The following is a 20,848-nucleotide window of genomic DNA, read 5'->3' on the forward strand; positions in this document are numbered from 1 at the left end:
CTGTCTGCGTAGAAGATGCACCGGTACAGCCCCACCCCCTGACCAGGCGCTAAACTCGTCCCATCAGATTTGGCCCCCGGATGCCCCTGTGTAGATATGGGACCACTGGTCGTTGGTTTGAGAAGTCTGATAAATTATATTATTTTTCAACAGAATTATCGTTATAAATGTTTTCTAAGCTCCGGCCCTGTCGAGTGACCCCAGTGTCGAATAACGGAAATAGCAGGTTTGAGCACAGGATCAGGGTGAGATAAAGATTGGAGCGGTAGCGTCATTTCTCCTTTTTAATGTAATCACCTGCGGTAGGTCGTGTGGTGTCCCCTGGTAGATCGGTCTCACACAGAGGTGGACTATAGAACTTCCATCATGATTGTCTACATTAAAGCACAATATTCTCACAGTAATTAGTGAAAGAAGAGAACAGACCAAGAGAAGCAAAAATCAGTTTATTGGATGCTGTGCGTGGAGTCTCACATAGATCCGCAGTCACACAATGTACAGGAGCAGATCTCGTACAGATCTCACATAGATCCGCAGTCACACAATGTACAGGAGCAGATCTCGTACAGATCTCACATAGATCCGCAGTCACACAATGTACAGGAGCAGATCTCGTACAGATATCACATAGATCCGCAGTCACACAATGTACAGGAGCAGATCTCGTACAGATCTCACATGCGCTTCTTCTGTTTAACTTTCATCAATAGAAACAACTTCTTTCATTTTTATCTTTTTTTGACAATGAAAAAAGAAAATCTCACACACATATCTACCATTCAACCCAAGTTTCTCTGCACTCCAAGTGCTTTATCCAACGAGCTAATGGAAAAAATATATTTATGTAAAAAACAAAACACAACACAAGTACCTTTAACACCAGACAGCGCAGGGACCCCCGGACAGGGCACAGCGCAGGGACCCCCGGACAGGGCACAGCGCAGGGACCCCCCGGACAGGGCACAGCGCAGGGACCCCCCGGACAGGGCACAGCGCAGGGACCCCCCGGACAGGGCACAGCGCAGGGACCCCCCGGACAGGGCACAGCGCAGGGACCCCCGGACAGGGCACAGCGCAGGGACCCCCCGGACAGGGCACAGCGCAGGGACCCCCCGGACAGGGCACAGCGCAGGGACCCCCCGGACAGGGCACAGCGCAGACAACACGTACACACTATTGTAGTAAACAGGATTCTCTGCTGTCGCTTCTGTCAGTGGTTGGTCCAGATAAGTGATCCCCCCCCCCGCCCTGGGAGAGAGAGCAGGGAACATTGTACCCCCAGATCGAGGCAAAGGCCGTACATTGCTCAGGTCTCGCTTTACTCACCAGCAGACAATGGAACACGATAAATACTGACGTGTAATAGGGATGAGGGAAGGCGCCTGTTACATGTGTTACCTCCATAGAGCGCCATTAGTAGGACTCAAGACTTCTTGCAGAATGGACCTATCCTCTATATGGAGAGATCTCTCTGGTATCTATACGTGTCTCTATTCTACCCCCACATGTACAATGAGGCAACACATCTTATGCTACAAACCCAGATTCACACTTTACTAATAGTGTCTCACACTAGATGATACTGGACAATACAATGATAGAACTCACCAAAGCCCTTTTCTTTACTACCCAGAAACTAAGCTACTTCTACCTGTGTACGCTGTTCACGGGTAAAGTCTATAAAATTGTAAACATGGCAAAGTACCTTGTATTTTAAAACAAAAATCTTAAAAAAAATGAGTTTACTTGTTATTACTACATTGAACCAGAAGAGGGAGCAATTGTATCTGAAATGTTTCCACCAAGATCCTGATTTAGGGACTCGAATTCCCTTTACATTTAGACAATTCCTTAAATCAGCTTAAATCTGCCGAAGGGGTCGAGTGACCATGAAATGTTACAGTTATTCCTGTCCTGAGAAGGCAGTATATACGTATACCTCCGAATCATGAAATGCATTGTGCTAAATTTACATTTACTATTCAGAGAAATGAAGAGAACTGGATCTCCTGGACACAGAGGGATCGGACCGCTGCATGAGGAGTGAACAAGGAGATCGATCATATTTGAAAGGGGGGAAAACAAAACAAAACAATGGATGATGAAATATTCTGCAAACACAGAAGAGATTTCTCCTGACACGAGCGGCTCTCTGCATGAATGTTTAATGTGTGTGTGCATATTGAGAATACCCTGTAACACTATGACACTAGGAGCCCCCCAGTGTCACCCCCCATGGTAATCTATACAGAGATATATACAGCTAGTGGGCAGCACAGTCCAGGGAGCTGCTATGTTCTTCTCAGTACGTCTCTGTGTGATGGGGGTCCGTCCTGGCCGCTATTACCGACCTCCGTGCTCTTCTGAGTCTCATCCTCCGCTTCTCTCACCACGGGGTCAGTGTGCGATAGCGGAACTGGTCTACGATCTAACGCACCAAACACCAGCGGAAGCTCCGAGTTTTTGGCGAGGGGTAGACAGTCCCTCTGCTGGGAAATGGCGGACACTGTGCACTCACTGAGGGAAGAACATGTCCTGAAAACTCCCTCAGCACAAACTGATCTCATGTTCTCTTGTACGGATTCAGACTGGGAAATGTTGGATTTCTTCTGCTTTACACATTTCTCGTTGGTTTCCTTTTTTCCAGGCACAAGAAGCTTCACTGGTCCCAAGACACTTTTGGCCACTTTGGTGACGTGAGAAACATCAGCAGCTTTGTCAGTGAGCACCACTGAGGAGGACACAGTTCCTGCTTTGCTAGGATGCAAGTTGTCCTTGTTTAGTAAAGTGCATTGTGTATCAGGTCTCTGCTGCCCGTGGTCACCAACAATAGATCCGTACTGGACTGCAGGGGCGTGGCAGCGATCTGCAGGGGCGTGGCAGTGTCCCGCTTCAGAAGTGGCTGTAAGAGAAAGTGCTGACTTTGTGGAGGATCCCTCGGGGACATCAGTTCGAGGACATGGAGGCACCTCTACACTTTCTGCGAGGGGGGCAGCGCTGCTACCACTGGGCTGTCTCGCATCAGAGTCTATAAGAAGAGCAACACCAGGTTGTACTTCCAAGCTTTGCCGACTGTCCTCTCGGCTCTGTTCTTGGAGTGGTTTAGGGGGTGCATCTGTTCTGTCGTACGTCACACTTGTTTTGTGGTTTAGAGTTCTTGATTGAGCAGCAGACTCCAGAAACGTTTCTGGGAGTGTTTTAGATTTACAGGTAGATAACGTAAGAGAAGTGGCTTCAGGAACCAGGACACTTCTACTCCTGAAGATGTGGGGCAGGAAAGAGTTCTCATTAGTTCTGCTCTTGTGATGAGCTGGGAAGGAATCCTTCTCATCGCTGAAACCAGAACCTGAATCCTGGTCAGTTTGAAATGACGACCGATCCAATCTCCTTCCATCCTGGCTATCTTCTGACCCATCGTCCGTTTCATCTTCTGAGGAATCTACTTCTCGTATAGCCTCCTGTTTCTGCAGAGACTCTCGTCTTTCCACCCTGTCGTGCCGAATAGCCCCCAGCTTTCGTGACGACGGCTTCTGCAATGTTCCTTTTTCTGCAAGTCCAACCTTTCCGCCAGTACTCTCACTCATGGACTCGGGTAGACACTGCAAGCTTAAGTCTCTCTGCATCAACTCTTTCTTGAACTCTGAGTGGGAGATGTCCAGGCTGTGTTTACGAGAGGAAGCCAACTTCTTCTCCGATGACAACGAGCCAGACAACTTCTCGGCAGACTGGACCCTTTTTAGCAGCGGAGATCTGGGCGGCTCTGCACTCTTTGGCCGCGAGATCTGCCGGACAAGCGGTGGGGACGAATGCAGCTTAACAGGAAAGGAGTGCAGAAGGTTGCAGTTGCCAAGACCATGTCCTGGTAATGGTGATGGAGAACGTGGTGGAGAGGTGGACTGGGACGTGGGTGATGGTGTATGCGCCAAAGGGGAAAGTGGTATATTCCCTGCAGATTTTCTCCTGGGGGACCGGTACTGCCGCTGAAGTTTCGGGGCCAGACCATGTAGGGAACTAGGCCGGATATGTCCAGAGCTGGCTGGGGAGTTGGGAACACTGGAGCTGGGAGAACTGCTCTGAGATGAGTTACCAGCAACTGATAAAGGAAAGTAGAAGATGTGTTACGTGGGGGATACCAGAATGTAAGTAACAGATATATTGGAACATTTCCATATTTATAATATCACATTTCTATCCAGCTAAACATCAACTACACAAATACTATGTTGTTCTATTCTACATTACTACACATTTTAGTCATCTGGCAAAAGTGTAAGATGAAAATTGAACGTCTCGCCCCTGTTCTCCCCCAGCTAATACTCCAGAAACTCTGCTCATCTCCAACACAAGAAAACTAGAGACAATTCTGTTTAATGACACTAATATGGGGATAATAAGTCTGCTCAATCTGCAGGAGAAATCCCTGTGATTGTCACCTGAGTGTGTAGAGTCGGGCGTAGACCTGCAGCTCTGGGTGGGAGAGCGAGGGGACAAGACATGTGTGGGAGATCCCGGCACACTCTCCCCAGAGGACAGCGAGCGGTTCAGGGAGGTCAGGCTGCGGCTGGTGTGGAGAAGCGACGCTTGTTTGGTGATCTTCCGAAACAAAGACGACTTTTTCTTACTGAACAAAAGAATAAATGAGTCACATTTTAGAATAATTCTTATCTAACCCTAGTACGGTCCCCATTCTCCAGCAGCCTCTCTACATCCCTGTCAGTGTCATTACATTCATCTACACCCGGCACAGCGCTCAGGTCTGTGGCTATGTCCTGCACTCGCCTCTCTTGGCCGTCCTTGCTCTTGGTCTTCTTGTTGCGGCGAGCCATCTTGGACTTGTGGCTGGCTTTCCGCGCTGGCCCAACCTTGATGGAAGTGTTCTCAAAAGGAGTAGTGGATATGGACACTTTATTCCCGCTCTGTAATACAGAATCAGATTTACTTCCAGCAGAGACCATTCGATCAGATATGAATAAGGAAACAGACTACGATTGTGTACAGGATTCACAAGGATCGGAGAACAAAGACATCGGTGTGCAGTGCTGAAGACTCAGTCACCTCCCCGTCGCTCATCCATCAAAACTGGAACGGACGAGACTCCTGTGACACTAGCAGTACTGCCCTACAATAACGCACTACTGCGAGCGAGACCTCACCTTCAAAAAGGAGCTTTTACAATTACACCCTTAGCGGTCACTGCCACCGAAACTTATCAATGTACTAATAGTTTTTCCTGTTTCTATTACAGTTAACTTTTGTGAATGTTCTGGTTGTATGTTGGATCTAGAACTGTGATTATTCTAAAGCTCTGATTGGCTGCATGTTGCTCTAGTCTTGTGAATACCCAAACACTATCATTAGCTGCGCACTGCTCTGGACTTGTGAATGTTCTAGTACCTAAAAATTAGACTAATTACAAAAATAAATGTTTTTATTTGTCCCTAAACCTTTCCTATCCCCACACTGAAATAAGAGGGAAGATATTACATAGACGTAGCAGACATAAAAGATGGCTGCTTGGTCACTCTGCTCACATAATTTTATGTCATACATGTGGGAGACAGAACCCCAGGGCACTGTGGGTACACCCAGCTATATGATGGAGACGCAGTAGAGGCTTCTCAGCAACTTACCTTCAGGATTAGCTGAACAACTTCAGTATGGACCAGACCATGTACAGGTTCTCCGTTCACGTGCGTGATGAGGTCACCTTCCCGCAGGCCGGCGTCGTGAGCAGGTCCGTCCTCTTCCACATGCTTCAATCAAACACAATGTAAGTGAGGGCAGGGTCATGTAATCAGCCAGCAACGAGGCTGCTTATTATATTATAAAATGCTTGTATGAATCTCCTGTGCTCTACAGACTATACTGTATATAAATACACACATAATAATAGTAAAGGAAGGTTTTGCAGGAGATATTGTATTCAAAGCTAAACTCTCTTTAGTGTGTTTTTTTCTGAAGTCTCTGTTATTTTCTGATTGGGCTGTAAATTAGCACAGAGATAAACAATAACACTTATGTCCCACAATATCTCACACATTCATCCTACATATGGGCAGCACAGAGGTTAGCATTGCTGTCTCCCACCATTTGGGTCATGGCTTCTGACCAGGGCCCCCTCTGTCTCTCCGTGTTTGGTGGGTTTCCTCCCACATAGTCCAAAGACATACTGACAGGTTAATGTACCTTAGTGTTTATGTGTGTCAGGGAATTTAGATTGTAAGCTCCTATGGATCAATATAAGGAAATTAAAGCCGCAATGCTACCTTGTGATCCTTCTACAGAACGGTAAGATGCAACAATGTTATCTCCATATAAAAGCTGTGTTTAAACATTAATATAAACCAGACAGAAATGTGAGTGTGTGCACAGGGGATATACTCACCCAGACCATATGATGGACGGTGTACACGTCACTCTCCCCCATGTACACGCGAATGGCTCGCAGGGTGAAGCCGTATTTCTTCCCTGCGCGGAGTATGAGGATCGGAGGCTTAAGGTGGGAGACTGCGGGGGAGAAATCTCTGCTCGGGGAGGAGTCTCGTGAGGACGGGTTGGAGGACAGAGAATGCGGAGACATCGGACTCGCCAGAGGGGAACACGTGTGGTGATCTGTCAGATGGAAGAGAGTATTGTTATTTCTACTTTACGCCTAAACTCTAGTTACAAATGTGGTTCTGATTACCCGCCAGGAACAAACAGCAGAGCGCAGAGGACGACGCGAACAAAGAACACAGAATTACATGAATCATTTGACCTTGTCTCTATAAACTGACACTCAGCAAGCAGCGCGCTCCCTAGACAATGGCTTCCATACCGGGGATCATCAGAGACAGCGCGGTGGCGGAGGCCGACTTGATGACTTTATTGACGGGTCTGGAAGTGCGCTTTTCCATGGAGTCTCCCGATAGCAGCCGGTGCCGGGCTCTCCTCACGGCCAAGTCGCTGGTGGCTTTTGGGGTGGTGAAGTCAGCGCTGACGTAGGTGCTGTGATCCGAGGAATCGGCCGCGCTGCCAGCTGTGAGTCACAGGGAACAGACATACTGTAAAAGTATCCGTCCTATGGAAGACGTTAGTACCTGGGATGAACCATCTGGATGGGAATTTAGCAGGACAGAGACAGATCACCTCCAGGAGCTGAATTTAATGATGAAATTTAGACAGTTAGGTCCCTGCCAACTCCTTGTATAGGTAAACTTACAATTTGCTCTGTAGTAAAATGATTCAGAATTCAGTGAATCCCCAACAGGACATTGACCTGACTGCGTCGGTGTTGGAGGATAATTCCACTGATCCAGTTTTATAAGTAAAATCCGGTTGCAGGTGGTTACTTTCCTTGGGTCGCTGATGATGCCCGTCACATAGAGACCATGGGGATAAATGTATCAAGCTGAGAGTTTTCCGGTGGGTTTGAAAAGTGGAGATGTTGCCTATAGCAACCAATCAGATTCTAGCTGTCATTTTGTAGAATGTGCTAAATAAACGATAGCTAGAATCTGATTGGTTTTTCAAACCCGAAAGAAAACTCTCAGCTTGATACATTTCAAAAACAAGAACGCAATCTATAAATTAAATGGAATTAATTTAGGAGAATCTGTAATGGAAAAGGATTAGGAAGTACTTGTAGACAGTAGACAAAGCAATAGTGCTCAATGTCAAGCAGCAGCTGCAAGGGCAAACAAAGTATTGGTATGTATAAAAAGGGGCATAGATGCAAGGGAAAAAGGTGTAATTTTGACACTGTATAAATCGTTGGTAAGACCTCATCTTGAATATGCAGTACAGTTCTGGGCACCACTCTATAAAAAAGATAATTTGGAACTAGAAAGGGTTCAGAGAAGGGCGACAAAATTGATAAAGGGTATGGAGTCATTAAGTTATGAGGAAAGGTTAGCCAGTTTAGGCATGTTTACTTTAGGAAAGAGGCGTCTAAGGGGAGATATGATTACTATGTACAAATACATTAGGGGTCAATACAGTGAACTTTCATGGGAACTTTTTACCCCAAGGACTATACACAGGACACGCAGTCATCCCCGTAAGGTTAGAGGAGAGGAAATTTCACAACCAGCAAAGGACGGGGTTCTTTACAGTAAGGGCAGTCAAGATATGGAATTCATTGCCAGGGAAGGTTGTGATGGCAGATTCGATAGGTTTAAGAAAGGGTTAAACAAATTTTTAGCGGAAAGGTGTATTCAGGGATACGACCGTTAATTTAAAATGAAGGATAGTAGTGGATATAGGGTAAAAATAGGATTGCAATATTGAGTCTGGGGGGATTTTCACAATTGAAACAGATTGGCGGTTGCCTACTCTGGATTAATTTCAAATATAAGTGCAGGATCGCAGGAGATCCAAAATAGGTTGAACTTGGACTGGTGTCTTATTTTAACCTCATCAACTATGTATATTTACCCCCAGGCTGGCAGCAGCAGAGCGAGACCTGGCAGAGGCCACGGAACATTTCCATATGACCCTTACTCAAGCGGATGTTACTTATCAAACACAAGATTTTGGCCCTTTATATACTGAGACGTGCAGGAAATGTCTCTGTGGAATAAGATCAGAGATACCGCGGTTATTACCAGTTAGCGTTGTGGAGCTGCTGGTGTTGCTGATGGTTGAGGATGGCGTAGTCGGCACAGATTCTTCATCCAGTTTCAGCTCTCGCTCCACAGGCTGCTGCAGAAGGGGGTGTCCAGGTCCCTCTGGAGGGAACGAGGTTGGCGTTGATGCATTTTCGTTTCTCACCTCTTCCATTGAGATGGCAAAACGCGGCACGTCCACCAACGCAGAGCAGCGTCTCCGCACGGTGAGGGGAGGGCTGGAATCACTCTCAGTGTGCGAGGACTCGGAGGCAGAAAGGCGCTTGCGGAGGCTGAACATAGAAAGTGCACAGTCAGATAATTGTAGATTACACCGATCCTGGGAGGGTCCAAAATATTTACATCCACTAAATCTGATCTCTTAGAGAATAACGGTTTCATTATGCAAAGTAACTCATGTATGTAACTGTATAATAGACTCTAAACACATTTATTGTATTACTGAGAAGCCAGGACGGAGCCTTGTAATGACGGTTTAGTAAATGATTAAAATGTAGGAGGCGATGAAAGCAGAACATGCTAGAATCACGCGTGTGGACAGCAATAATCATAGTTAAGATTTCAATTGCACAAGAAATATGGGAAGAGATCTCATATTATACTGATGATTACACTGTGGCAATAAATTATATTTTACATCATTATTTTGTGTTTAAAAACATTAATTGGAAAATCTAATGGTTTATATTCAAGTGTAATTTTCCTAGGAAATACTTTAACTCACTTAATTTAATACTTTAATACTGTTTAAGATTTCTGAAAGTAAGAAGAAACCTTTACATTTCAGGGGATCCGAGCACCCAGCCCCGGTCTCTGTTCTTCAGCCCCCCCAGACCGTCTAACTTGTCCTCCTTCTCCTCGCTGAGGCTGCGCTTCGTTGGGGGCGGAATCCTCTCCTCATGGACAGACAGACGCTCCATACTGCTGTACACCTGGGGGACGGGGGTTACATCTCATGATGTAGAATGGATGGAGCCCTTCAATAACATGGTGCAAACAGCAGAAATACGCTGGACACATAGAAACCTGACGTCTGTTCACAGAATGAAGATGGGCAAGATGTGACTGGCGCTATGGGCACACAGTCTCTGCACCTCATACAACCTGCCCGACTCAAACATTATATCAGAATATATCCCACAGCTCAGTTTCACCAGTGACCTTGGAAAGTCTGAATCAGGTTAAAGGTCCAGCCCGGTGATCCAGTGATTAGTAAAGTGTGAGACATGTATGTAAAACACAACACACGCAGCAGGATCACTACACACTGCACTGCTGGGTAATATAATATGTGGTATAAAAGGTCTATTCCAGGGTACATAGGGGACCGGAATGGGGCGATATCCTGCTGTATGCACAGAGACGGGCGAGGTGCCAGTCACATGACCACATAATACGACGTGGTGGATACATTGGGCACAACCTGCACAGAAGCTGCATTTATAAACAGAGCTCAGAACATGTTATTCTCATTGTGTGCAAATCCCATCAGATCTCAAGACACGTTACCATATGAATGTGGGTGTAAGTATGTTCTGCCTAAACATTACTTGTTGTATGTAGTCACACAGAACACAGTGCAGGATCCACACATGTAAATGTCCTATCAGAGCACATGCACATAATAAATATATATATATATATATATATATATATATATATAGTGCGCTGTTGTTGCTGGTATGGTGTTGGAATGAAGGAAGACTGCAATGCTTAGCCAATGGATGAGGTTGTGACAGATGAATTGCCTGATCTTATATATATGGTCTAAGAAAGTTCCTGGTCTTCTGACTATCTGGTACGCAGTTTTTATATACTTAGGGATGTACGCTGCACCTGTGTGCCACATTATTCACCTTTGGGTTTACTACCTGTTCTAGCACTCTGTCTCCTGGTGGAGGACTATTTCCAGATTTGGTGCAGCTCAATATATAACAATACTGCACTATGTTATTTTCTGTTCTGTTTTTTCTGCATTGTCGCTATATCTGATGGAGATTGAGAGGAATTACCTCTGAAGAGGAAACCTCCATATGACCATTTACTTCCTGAATACATCTTTACGGTACGCAGTTATTACATCTTCCCAACACCATATTTGATATTACACATTGGGGCGCCCTACTTGTTTTTCTGTTGCAGCATTATCGTTATCCGGACTAACCATCTGGCCACAAGTATCCTGAGGCTGCCGCTCTCAACCGAGCTAAGTGTTGTTTTTGGGACTGATCCCTCAAAACTGGACTTTATATATTATCTATACCAGTTGTCTATCCAAACTGTATTTACGTTGTGGTAATTAGCGCCACCATATATATCTTTTTTTGTATATATATATATATATATATATATATATATATATATATATATATATATATATATATATATATATATATATATATATATATATATAATAAAGCACGGTCGCAATGTTCTCAGGAACATTGCAGCCAAATGAATCTCACCCCTGAGACGTCTGTCCACGTACATAGATCATGGCTCCTCGCAGTTACACTGAGCACACAGCGACATGGGATTACCTTGCTGAATCTGGGGGAACAGGAGGAGAACTGTCTAATCTCCACGCGATCTTCATCGTTTGTATCGTCCTCCTCCTCCGAGTCCAGGTGCTGGAACCGCTCAGAGCGAGCTGTGTGATCAAGCAAACGTGTAAGGGGAGACGTGTAACAAACATGCGTGTAATCACTCAATGTATGACGATACAACAATCGCAAGTCATCGCTAACATGTCAGTGTATGACGATGCACAGTTACATACATCACTAACATGTTGGTGTATGATGATGCACAGTTACATACATCACTAACATGTCGGTGTATGACGATGCACAGTTACATACATCACTAACATGTCGGTGTATGACGATGCACAGTTACATACATCACTAACATGTCGGTGTATGACGATGCACAGTTACATACATCACTAACATGTTGGTGTATGATGATGCACAGTTACATACATCACTAACATGTTGGTGTATGACGATGCACAGTTACATACATCACTAACATGTTGGTGTATGACGATGCACAGTTACATACATCACTAACATGTTGGTGTATGATGATGCACAGTTACATACATCACTAACATGTTGGTGTATGACGATGCACAGTTACATACATCACTAACATGTCGGTGTTCCTGGGCACACGCAGGCATGGGATGGAAGCTCCTGCGAGGGTGTAGTATATGGAGTGGCGGCCTTATGGGTGAAGTTAAATGATCGGGGTCAGTCATTCTGAGATCAGGACACACACACATGACCGCTAGATGCAACATACAGTATTCATTTTTGTAGAAAAAAAACTTTTTCACCCCTTTTTCACACCCATCTAAAAATTTAAACACACAGTAAGTCCACAATAATTTCCTTACTGTCAAAATAACTGGTGTCATCTTCTGACTCCAGTTGGGGAATAAACTCCGCTTTCTGCCGGAGCAGCCCGTTCCAGTCCAGGTCCTTGAAGAATCGGTGCTGCTTGACCTCAAAGGCACCACCTGAAATACAGCGACGATCAACGTGCAAACTCAGCAGTCACAGGGTACAGAGGACAACCGCAGACAGGCAATTACAGAATGACACAGACCTGTTCCTATCCGCTCCAGGGGGGTCTGGCGGAGAAGTTTGGAGATAAGATCTTGAGCATCGGCTGGCAAAGCGTCCTCCCCATCCGGCCACGCAATCTCATCTGGTACAGAAGAGTCAGACCCAGTGATGAGTATTATCAGCAGATGGTTCATAATCAATGTCTGCTACACTCACATCCCCCCCCCCCAGGCTGGAACCAGTTAGTGCAGGAGGACGGAATCTGTCCCCTTCGCAATACTGAGACCCCTTATAAAAGGCATTAATATCATCAGGTCTCCCCAATCCTCACTATATTGTCTATATAACAATAGGCCGAGCAAGTGAAGGTAATATTGGGAGAGCCGGCTACAGACCTGCCCGATCCTGGGCATCTGGCTCGTTAAGCACAACGATCAGTCACTTATCTCGGAATATAGAGCTGCTACGGCCCCTGCACAGAAATAACACACTAGGGGCCAGATTCAGTAAACTGCGGGTTTGAAACAGTGGAGATGTTGCCTATAGCAACCAATCAGATTCTAGCTATTTATTTAGTACATTCTACAAAATGACAGCTAGAATCTGATTGGTTGCTATAGACAACATCCCCAGTTTTTCAAACCCGCAGCTTAATAAATATACCCCTAAAAATTGTCACATGTGGACCATAAAACAAAGGACAAAAATACAGAAAGAATTCGTAGCACATTGGAGAAATGTCCTCACTCAGGAGCCATAATAAATAAATGGACCCTCTGCTTGTTGTGGCTGCACTTTATCCTAAAGAGTGAAATGTGGTTTCCCAGAGACGCGAGGACTGCGGTGTGCGCAGATACGGCCTGTACCTCACCCCTCATTAAGCACAAGCTGATCCGGAAATACAATGTGTCCGTATGTTGCAGAGAACGTGGGAATGTACAGTTGAGTCATCCGTTAACACATCACATGTGTGTATATAAATATATATATTACATCCACCAAATGGACCAGTTTATAATTATGATGTAATTATTGCTTTTCACAGAGCGCTAACCTTTCCAAAGGTTCCTTCCTCCAAACATATATTAAGACACAAAGATCATACTTGGCAGACAACACATATTGCAGATACTACAAAACATGGAATGGGCACAAGAGCCAATGGCTCGTGACCTCACTTTACACAGCCACAAACCACCAACAAATTCTTGACAGCGTCACACATTTTTTGGTGAAGGACAAAGCATTGGACCCCACACAAGCAACGAGAGATATATCTAACCCTTAGACACAATTAAGTATGGTTCGAAAGAGAAAGATTTGCCCCTACCAAAGCAAATTTATTCATGAATAAGTGGGATGAAGATTCCATCTGGTCCAACAACAACTATGGGGCAAACCTTGTCCAATGGATATGCATTGATGATATCTTTTTCATCTGGAAGGGACCTGAGGAATCCCTCCTAGAAATTCTTGACTACTTGACCACAAATGGCATAAACCCCCCCCCCCCCCTTTCAAATAATTGTTGGCTGCTGTATGAGGGCTCTGGGTCATTACACAGTAAGTATACAGACAACTCCTCCACTCACCGCTGATCACCTGCCCAAACAGCTCCTCCGGGGTGTCTCCAAAGAAGGGAACACAGCCAACTAAAAACTCATACAGAATGACTCCCATTGCCCACCAGTCCACAGGCTTCCCGTAGCCCTGTCTCAGGATCACCTCAGGGGCAATATACTCCGGGGTGCCACATACCTGTGTGGAGAGGTAACATGGATGTTAGGGGGGACACTAGCAATACTACAAAGTAACAATGTGAGGACCGCTGAACCCTCCAACTCACTTGTTTATCCAGGAACTCCCTGGTGTCCTTCTCAATGTGCCCCTCATACAGATTGGTTGTCAGACTCATCAGCCCGATCTTAGAAAGCCCAAAATCTGTCAGCTTGATGTGCCCCATTGAGGTAATCAGGAGACTGCAGGATCACCAAGGGGGCAACATTTTACTCTAACAGTAAATAAACTACAAAATATACATTATATATGTCTAATACACATACAACGCCAAGTATTACAGTCATCACACCTGGTAAGAGGTGCGCGCTAATCTCAAGCAGATCAGGATTTATGGATAAGACAATGGTATACTATGTTGTTCCATAAGGAATATCCTGTAATCCTGACCCGCTGGAGAAAAATAATACATATTTGTACATACTTATCTGGTTTCAGGTCCCGGTGGACAATCCCATAATTATGGAGATATTCTAACGCCAGAACAGTTTCTGCAAAATACATCCTGGCCATATCCACAGGGAGAGCGCCGATGTTCTTAAGAAGAGTGGCGCAGTCTCCGCCTGCGACAGAAGAAACATCCTGATGTCAGTATCTGGACATAGTGACTACTACGTCCATCAGATCACAGCAGACTTTATAACGTTATGTACAGTTATCTAAGGGACGGTCACTGCCCGATGCATCTCCCTCCTATCTTGGTGTCACCCGATTCCGTTATTACCAACGTCTCTCTCCCTGAATACAGAACTCTGCCTCAGTCTGGGTCCCGAGAGCTCAGTACATGGGCCATCATATAGACGCCTCTCATGAGACAGACGCTGCTGTCACCGCTCCATCTCTCGGTCATAGTTCTACCGAGTTGGTGACCAGTGGGGAGGAACGTGGGGGGTGTCAGCAGAGGCTTTATCTCTAAGAGGGCGAACAATAAGAGATCTGTCCCCAAGGTTACAACCAGACGGCGGGACGCACCTTCCACATACTCCATCACCATACACAAGTGGCGCTTGGTCTCGAAGGAGCAGAACATGCTGACCACAAAGGGGTTCTCAGCAAAGGTCAGGATATCCCTCTCCACGAATGCCTGCTGGATCTGGTTCCTCAGGATTAAATTCTGTTTATTTATCTTCTTCATTGCAAATCTCTGCCGGGTTCCCTTGTGTCGTACCAAATACACCGCCCTGGAGAGGGGACACAAGACGTTAGATGCCCCACCATGTGGTATTTACAGAGATATTGCACCATTCACTGCTTTCTAACTCCCCCAGGGGAAGACACTCTAGGAAAAAGTTTTATTGCTCTAGCACCAGTAAATCTGGAGGTCACCAGGGCATACCAGGAACAAGCACGGAAACATAGCGAGCTCTATGCTGATAGCCAGCCTTCCTAATGCGCTCTGCTCTCTCACAGCAAGAGAGCAGGGCTGTGAGCTATAGAGGGGCCCAAGCAGACAGGGAACGCTGTACATTAAATGCTCTCTCCGGTAGTAACTAAAAGGCAAAGGAGAACCTATAGCACGATACAGCCGTGTTCAGATCATTCTACAGCAGAGCGCAGCCTACATAGAATGTACCGTAACACGATGATAGAGGAAGACATCCAATCCATTTCCACAAGAAGATCATTCAAAATGTCACACAATATTTTATATTAATTTAAGTAAAAAGAGAGAAAAATAATAACTTCACAAAAATAAATATTTTAGTAATGATCACACCTACAAAGATCAACAAAATACTTAAAATCAGGCAATAAAATAGTTCTTTATCTGCACTTCCTAATGTAATTGTCTGTATATACAGCACGTAAACCAGTCTTAATATAGAATGAAAAATGACAAATGTAAGAGGGGAAGAGACCGTTAAACGTCAGTAAGACTACGCACTAGTATTACAGTGCGGCAGCTGTGGATAATAACAGATATGTGTAAGGAACAGGCGGGACCGGGGGGTGACTAAGACAAGAACACAGGTAACTGTTCCCATGACCCAGAGATAGAGGGAACACTACGTGTTATGTAGATCATGGATGTGTAATAATACAGACGATCGAGGGAGGGAAACACTTTATGGATCTTGGTAACATTCATTTGATTGGCAAATCATACTACTGGCAAACTGGATCTGTTGAATGATGAGGATAATCTATGAAATATTCCCTGGGACTGTTTCTGAGACATGTACGATGTATTTCAGGGTTTATGAACTCTCTGATCTGGCATTCTAAGTGCGCCCAGATATTATTGTTTTATGAAGATTTATTATTTTACCTTTGTTATTTAACAATTAATAATAAACTATCATTGTCATCTATTAGTATTATTACTTCGTGCAGGTCCCTGGGTGTCACATGTCTCTATATTTATATTGTATTCTATGTGACATTACACATCGGTGGCTGCGTATCCTCAGTCTGTGGCCGCATCCGATGTACATCTGACAGGTGCACCTTAAAGTTATCTATTTATATCATTAGAAGGGATGTATCAGAAGGAACAAGCACAGAGTTGTGGATCGGTGAATAAATCCATTATCTGCCTGTAACAACCACACGTTACACATATGTTTATATCTCTATGTACCCGTAGGCGCCGTTGCTGATCAGTTTGATGTTCTCAAACTCTTCCTCTGAAGGCGTTTTCTTTGGATGAATTATAGCAGCGCTGCGACCCTAGAATTATAGGAACAGTTATTACACCACACTCCTATAGAAATCTATATAGTTATATATGGGACCCGGGTGGAAACGGATCATGACAGGACCGGCCCATGTTACTGTGAGAAATGTTTTCTAACAAGAACAGACTGAGCGCTCCGTACACAGAACATGTAACCGTGTGTGATCTACGTCTAAGTTACCTCCACCGAGTCGTCCGTCTCTGGGGTATCTGCGCTGCTGCCGTCGTAGCTGTTCAGTTGGGCCATTTCTACAACGACACGGGAAACGCGTCACACCTAACACTGTATCATAATCCCTCATAAATATCATTATAAAATAACAGATACATCTACATGAGTGGGTGATAAATCACATCGTCCTCACAAATCTGTGATCATTTCAAGTCTATGGTATCTAATAAGAAGTTATTACAGATAACGGTGTTTTATAATATACCGAACTGAAACATGATCACACAGGTTTTACACTAGATCTTCCCACAAGCGACGGCTGCACATCTCACCCTCCAAGGGATCCCGATTGAGCCCCAGCTGGCTGATGATGTATCGGGGAATGTCCGATTTAATGCCCTCTCCTTCCTTTGCATGGCCCTCAGCCGCTTCCAAGAGGTGGTAGAATTCCTCGGGGTCAAACTCCTGAGGATAGAAAAACACAGAGCTCTGTAGTCCATTATATCTAACAGGATATAATCCAGTAACTGCCTCAGTGACCAGACATCGCAGACTGGCAAGAAGCGGCACATACGGAGGAATGATGATAAATGTCGTTGTATGGTGTCAATATACCCAGCAGCTCAGAGCACATAACGCCAACAGCAAGACTTCAATAGGAAAGAAGTTCCTACTCTTAAGAGCTTACAATAAATTATTTCATTTCCTGCAATCCTTCCGAATTCTACATCTGCGACCACGTAGCCACCTATGGTTCAAAATGTCACCTTGTGCGCTGATAAATATTACGCTGTATTAACTTTTTGAAATTAGAGAATTTTATTTCAAATGATTTTACATTTCCACCCAACTATCCCCCATTTCTTAACCTCTATCAGAAACACAGCGAGACATCCAGACAATAAGCAGCGGAGGGACAGCAGATAAATCACAGTAACCTGCTGAACACCACTCTCTGTACATGAAATACACAAGACTACAATATATACTACAATATATTCAGCCTCGGCCACTGGCCGACCAATTACAGAGAGCAGATGATACAGTCATTAGGAGGAAATCGCATTTGACAACACTAATATGCAAATGCTGGCACAGCGGACTTAATGACGGGAAGCGCGACTGACAATACGAGAGCCGCTCTGCTGTGATATTTATTAGAGGTAAATAGGCAGCGGACACACGGCCGGTCCACACTGATCAGGGGGTAATTACCACAGACTGCTGAACTCAACAGATTTTAATGTGACGAGAGAGAAATTTGGCAATTTTAAGTTGCATATTAAATGCCTCTATATAGAATGGATATATACACATACTGCCAATGTTTGAGTTACGTAATAGTGACACAATGAAGGCTGGTCCTTATGGATATATTATATGTATATTTATAGTCCCTTGTACCGTCCATAACGTCCCTTCACCAGCCTAATCCCTCTCTGGGGGGGAGAATCTGCCCTGGGAGGTAATTGGCTGTATAGTGATATATTCGCAGGCAGAGACATCAGACACATTTTGCTGCTATGAAGACTTTTTAAGAAACAATAAAGGGAGAAAGAAACTCGGTATAACTGTGAGAGCTGGTCTCGTATCTGGTAAAAACTCACTGAGACCCCACAGATATATTAACCGTACAACTACAATGACTGTACACAGTGGGGAACGGACAGGAAGTATAATCACAACGTATCTCCCTCGTGGTATCACTGGGACTGTACAAATACACTGCTGAATCTATAACACTATCGAGAACTAAGAAAATATAGTTTAAAATCAAAGATCTCTAACAAAACCAACAATATTTTAATCTACAGATTAATTCCATTCAGCCACATCAAACGGGAAAGATGAATCTGTTATGAAGACACAATGTGAAACATTGTATGAATGTTGGTGCAGAGACCAGCACTGTATGTTCTGTATGTCCCTGTATCACTGAGCTGTCACTATCCACCATCCAGTTCATTACTCAGCTGTCACTGACAGGTGTGGGGCTCACGCTTCTCGCCCGCTGAGACTGGGGCTTCTGGGCCGTGTGGAAGAATCACGTGTTGTTCCAAAGCAGACACAGGATGACAAAGGGAAACCAGCAATGATCTGGGTGAGGTGTTTGGGCACACAATGGAAACTGTGTGTAAGCAAGGGATCGTTGAGAGGAGGGCAAGTAAAAGAGAGGGCAGCAGGTGGAGGGGCAGAGAGAGGGCAGGAGAGACAGAGGGCAGCAGGTGGAGGGGCAGAGAGAGGGCAGGGGAGACAGAGGGCAGCAGGTGGAGGGGCAGAGAAAGGGCAGGAGAGACAGAGGGCAGCAGGTGGAGGGGCAGAGAGAGGGCAGGAGAGACAGAGGGCAGTAGGTGGAGGGGCAGAGAGAGGGCAGGAGAGACAGAGGGCAGTAGGTGGAGGGGCAGAGAGAGGGCAGGAAGCAGAGACAGAAGGCAGCAGATGGAGGGGCAAAGAGAGGGCAGGAGAGACAGAGGGCAGCAGGTGGAGGTGCAGAGAGAGGGCAGCAGGTGGAGGGGCAGAGAGAGGACCGGAGAGACAGAGGGCAGCAGGTGGAGGGGCAGAGAGAGGGCAGGGGAGACAGAGGGCAGCAGGTGGAGGGGCAGAGAAAGGGCAGGAGAGACAGAGGGCAGCAGGTGGAGGGGCAGAGAGAGGGCAGGAGAGACAGAGGGCAGTAGGTGGAGGGGCAGAGAGAGGGCAGGAGAGACAGAGGGCAGTAGGTGGAGGGGCAGAGAGAGGGCAGGAAGCAGAGACAGAAGGCAGCAGATGGAGGGGCAAAGAGAGGGCAGGAGAGACAGAGGGCAGCAGGTGGAGGTGCAGAGAGAGGGCAGCAGGTGGAGGGGCAGAGAGAGGACCGGAGAGACAGAGGGCAGCAGGTGGAGGGGCAGAGAGAGGACCGGAGAGACAGAGGGCAGCAGGTGGAGGGGCAGAGAGAGGGCAGGAGAGACAGAGGGCAGTAGGTGGAGGGGCAGAGAGAGGGCAGGAGAGACAGAGGGCAGCAGGTGGAGGGGCAGAGAGAGGGCAGGAGAGACAGAGGGCAGTAGGTGGAGGGGCAGAGAGAGGGCAGGAGAGACAGAGGACAGCAGGTGGAGGGGCAGAGAGGGCAGGAGAGACAGAGGGCAGCAGGTGGAGGGGCAGAGAGAGGGCAGGAGAGACAGAGGGCAGTAGGTGGAGGGGCAGAGAGAGGGCAGGAGAGACAGAGGGCAGCAGGTGGAGGGGCAGAGAGAGAGGGAGAGACAAAGGGCAGCAGGTGGAGGGGCAGAGAGAAAGCGGGAGAGACAGAGGACAGGAGAGAGAGAGGGCAGGAGAGAGGGCAGGAGAGAGAGAGGGCAGGAGAGAGAGAGGGCAAGAGAGACAGAGGGCAAGAGAGACAGAGGGCAGTAGGTGGAGGGGCAGAGAGAGGGCAGGAGAGACAGAAGGCAGCAGGTGGAGGGGCAGAGAGAGAGGGAGAGACAGAGGGCAGCATGTGGAGGGGCAGAGAGAGGGCAGCAGGTGGAGGGGCAGAGAGAGGGCAGGAGAGACAGAGGGCAGCAGGTGGAGGGGCAGAGAGAGCGGGAGAGACAAAGGGCAGCAGGTGGAGGGGCAGAGAGAGAGCGGGAGAGACAGAGAGCAGCAGGTGGAGGGGCAGAGAGGGCAGGAGAGACAGAGGGCAGCAGGTGGAGGAGCAGAGAGAGCGGGAGAGAGAGGGCAGCAGGTGGAGGAGCAGACAGAGGGCAACAGGTGGAGGGGCAGACAGAGGGCAGCAGGTGGAGGGGCAGACAGAGGGCAGCAGGTGGAGGGGCAGACAGAGGGCAGCAGGTGGAGGGGCAGACAGAGGGCAGCAGGTGGAGGGGCAGACAGAGGGCAGCAGGTGGAGGGGCAGACAGAGGGCAGCAGGTGGAGGGGCAGACAGAGGGCAGCAGGTGGAGGGGCAGACAGAGGGCAGCAGGTGGAGGGGCAGACAGAGGGCAGCAGGTGGAGGGGCAGACAGAGGGCAGCAGGTGGAGGGGCAGACAGAGGGCAGCAGGTGGAGGGGCAGACAGAG

General features: G+C 46.6%; 1 protein-coding gene across 5 annotated transcripts in view; it reads right to left on the reverse strand.

The window, feature by feature from the left end:
* Positions 1 to 427: 427 nt before the first annotated feature.
* The window catches only part of MAST2 (microtubule associated serine/threonine kinase 2), a 162,003-nt gene continuing 141,582 nt past the window's right edge, over positions 428 to 20,848 (reverse strand). For all 5 annotated transcript variants that reach the window (XM_075181570.1, XM_075181568.1, XM_075181567.1 and 2 more), the window contains 18 exons: positions 17,160 to 17,292; positions 16,837 to 16,904; positions 16,560 to 16,648; positions 14,951 to 15,159; positions 14,403 to 14,541; positions 14,028 to 14,160; positions 13,774 to 13,939; positions 12,222 to 12,323; positions 12,010 to 12,132; positions 11,147 to 11,256; positions 9,387 to 9,538; positions 8,586 to 8,878; positions 6,818 to 7,018; positions 6,386 to 6,612; positions 5,631 to 5,753; positions 4,780 to 4,916; positions 4,434 to 4,621; positions 428 to 4,093 (listed from right to left, as the gene is read on the reverse strand). In XM_075181570.1, the coding sequence (XP_075037671.1) occupies positions 2,292 to 4,093; positions 4,434 to 4,621; positions 4,780 to 4,916; positions 5,631 to 5,753; positions 6,386 to 6,612; positions 6,818 to 7,018; positions 8,586 to 8,878; positions 9,387 to 9,538; positions 11,147 to 11,256; positions 12,010 to 12,132; positions 12,222 to 12,323; positions 13,774 to 13,939; positions 14,028 to 14,160; positions 14,403 to 14,541; positions 14,951 to 15,159; positions 16,560 to 16,648; positions 16,837 to 16,904; positions 17,160 to 17,292 (4,395 nt within the window). In that variant the 3' untranslated portion in view covers positions 428 to 2,291. The remainder of the gene's footprint in view (positions 4,094 to 4,433; positions 4,622 to 4,779; positions 4,917 to 5,630; positions 5,754 to 6,385; positions 6,613 to 6,817; positions 7,019 to 8,585; positions 8,879 to 9,386; positions 9,539 to 11,146; positions 11,257 to 12,009; positions 12,133 to 12,221; positions 12,324 to 13,773; positions 13,940 to 14,027; positions 14,161 to 14,402; positions 14,542 to 14,950; positions 15,160 to 16,559; positions 16,649 to 16,836; positions 16,905 to 17,159; positions 17,293 to 20,848) is intronic.

This window comes from Mixophyes fleayi, chromosome 8 (genome assembly GCF_038048845.1).
Source record: "Mixophyes fleayi isolate aMixFle1 chromosome 8, aMixFle1.hap1, whole genome shotgun sequence".
Lineage (NCBI taxonomy): Eukaryota > Metazoa > Chordata > Amphibia > Anura > Limnodynastidae > Mixophyes > Mixophyes fleayi.